The 1,540-nt window shown below is 52.5% G+C and overlaps 1 protein-coding gene across 1 annotated transcript in view; it reads right to left on the bottom strand.

Annotated features, from left to right (window-relative positions):
- Positions 1-1,342: 1,342 nt before the first annotated feature.
- The window catches only part of LOC104990978 (fork head domain-containing protein crocodile), a 1,374-nt gene continuing 1,176 nt past the window's right edge, over positions 1,343-1,540 (bottom strand). The window contains exon 4 of the mRNA XM_010843339.1: positions 1,343-1,517. Coding sequence (XP_010841641.1) covers positions 1,343-1,517 — 175 coding nt within the window. The remainder of the gene's footprint in view (positions 1,518-1,540) is intronic.

The raw sequence follows: 1,540 nt of genomic DNA, 5'->3' as shown, positions 1-1,540 counted from the left end.
GTTCTCTCTGGTTGACCTGTTGGTGGCCTGGGCTGGCCGAGAGGGCATGGGAAACGTGAGTGGGCATCACTTCCAGTGCTCATCTCTGGAGTCAGGGCCAGACACATCTTCTCAAAACCATGAAAGGACTCCACGGGGTTTCTATTCACAGGGCGGATAAAATCGGGATACTGTGATTTAATGAAACTCCGAACCTTCTGAACCAGAGTGCAACCGTGTCTCCTGACCAATTCAGTCTTGTGTGCCTGCCTCCTTCATCTACCCCAGCCCCAGTTTCTCCAAGTCCGATAAAGCAAGATGGTAATTCTGAGTCCAGACAGCGAGCCTCCTTGGGTGTGTTTTTGCCGTTTACAAAATTAGCCAATCATCGTCACCTAGTGAATCAGATTAGGTGTAATCCATACTAATGTTCAAATTAAGTCACGGAAAGCAATTAACTCTGCGAAAAATGGGCTGGTGAAAAATGGTAAGGTTGGTCAAATAGTTTCACTGTGCATAATTGTGTTTTTTAAATGCCCGTCTCTACCCAGTAATTATATCATTTACATCTCAAATGGATGCACCCACCTCCAATGCTTGTAATTGTGCACTTCCTAACCGTGTACCTCACAGTGTAGCAGAAATTTGTCAGCCGTCTGCTCCGGAATGTCTGCTTTCTCGGGAAAGCAGCTGGATGGAACGTGCCAGAGTAGGGCTTCCTCGCTGCTCAGGAGAATCAGGAAAAGTGCATTTTGCCCCAACGCTGTCCCAAATCTGGGCCTCCCCTCTTTCCCCCTCTCTCCTTCCTCCCTCCCTTCCTTCTTTCCTGTATAAAAAGAGCGCACAGAAATTTTTAAACACCGTCAAATATTCAGCCCACAACACGAGACGCGCTTGTCACTTCCAGTCACATCATCCGTGACAGGGACACGTCCACGGGATCAATCAATAGCTGACTCGGCCTTCTGCACTTTGCTTTTATTGTTTTCAGTGAGAGAAAACGCCCACCAACTCCACACAACACTCAGCTCGCCCCGCAGCAGTCTAGGAAGTGACCTTGACTCTAAGTGAACGTGACCCTGACCGTGAGCGCTTAGCCCTCAGGCAGGATCCCAGGGTGAGTCAAGAGCAAACCCTTAAGTTCTCAGGCTCTGAAGGGGTAATGGGGCAACAGGGAAATGAGCGCCTTTCAGCCCATCACGTCTTTCCCTCCAACCCAGGCTGGTTTCAGCGTTGAGCCTGAGTCTGTGAACTTTGTGGAGCATGGCAGAACCGCACTTCTTTGCTTCAGGTGGACTGAAATCACCGAGAACACTCCAGACTGACCGGTGCCAGCCCTGGACGCGGAGCACCTCAGCCCCTCTCACACGGTCCAAAGCTGGAGGTTCACCTGGCGGGCCTGCAGCGAGGGGTGCACGTGGGGTGACCTGCCCCGGGGAAAGGGGTCAGGGGCGGAGAGGATGTAGTCAATGCTGAACTTGATGTCCCTGTGCGCGTCCCTCCTCAGGACGGCAGGGCTGGCTGGGGTTGGGGGCTCGCTGCGGGGGACTGGGGGCTCAGG

This window comes from Bison bison, unplaced genomic scaffold, assembly GCF_000754665.1.
Source record: "Bison bison bison isolate TAMUID 2011002044 unplaced genomic scaffold, Bison_UMD1.0 scf7180017847465, whole genome shotgun sequence".
NCBI lineage: Eukaryota > Metazoa > Chordata > Mammalia > Artiodactyla > Bovidae > Bison > Bison bison.
Note: the sequence above shows the minus strand (reverse complement) of the source record. Positions and strands in the feature narration are given on the sequence as shown.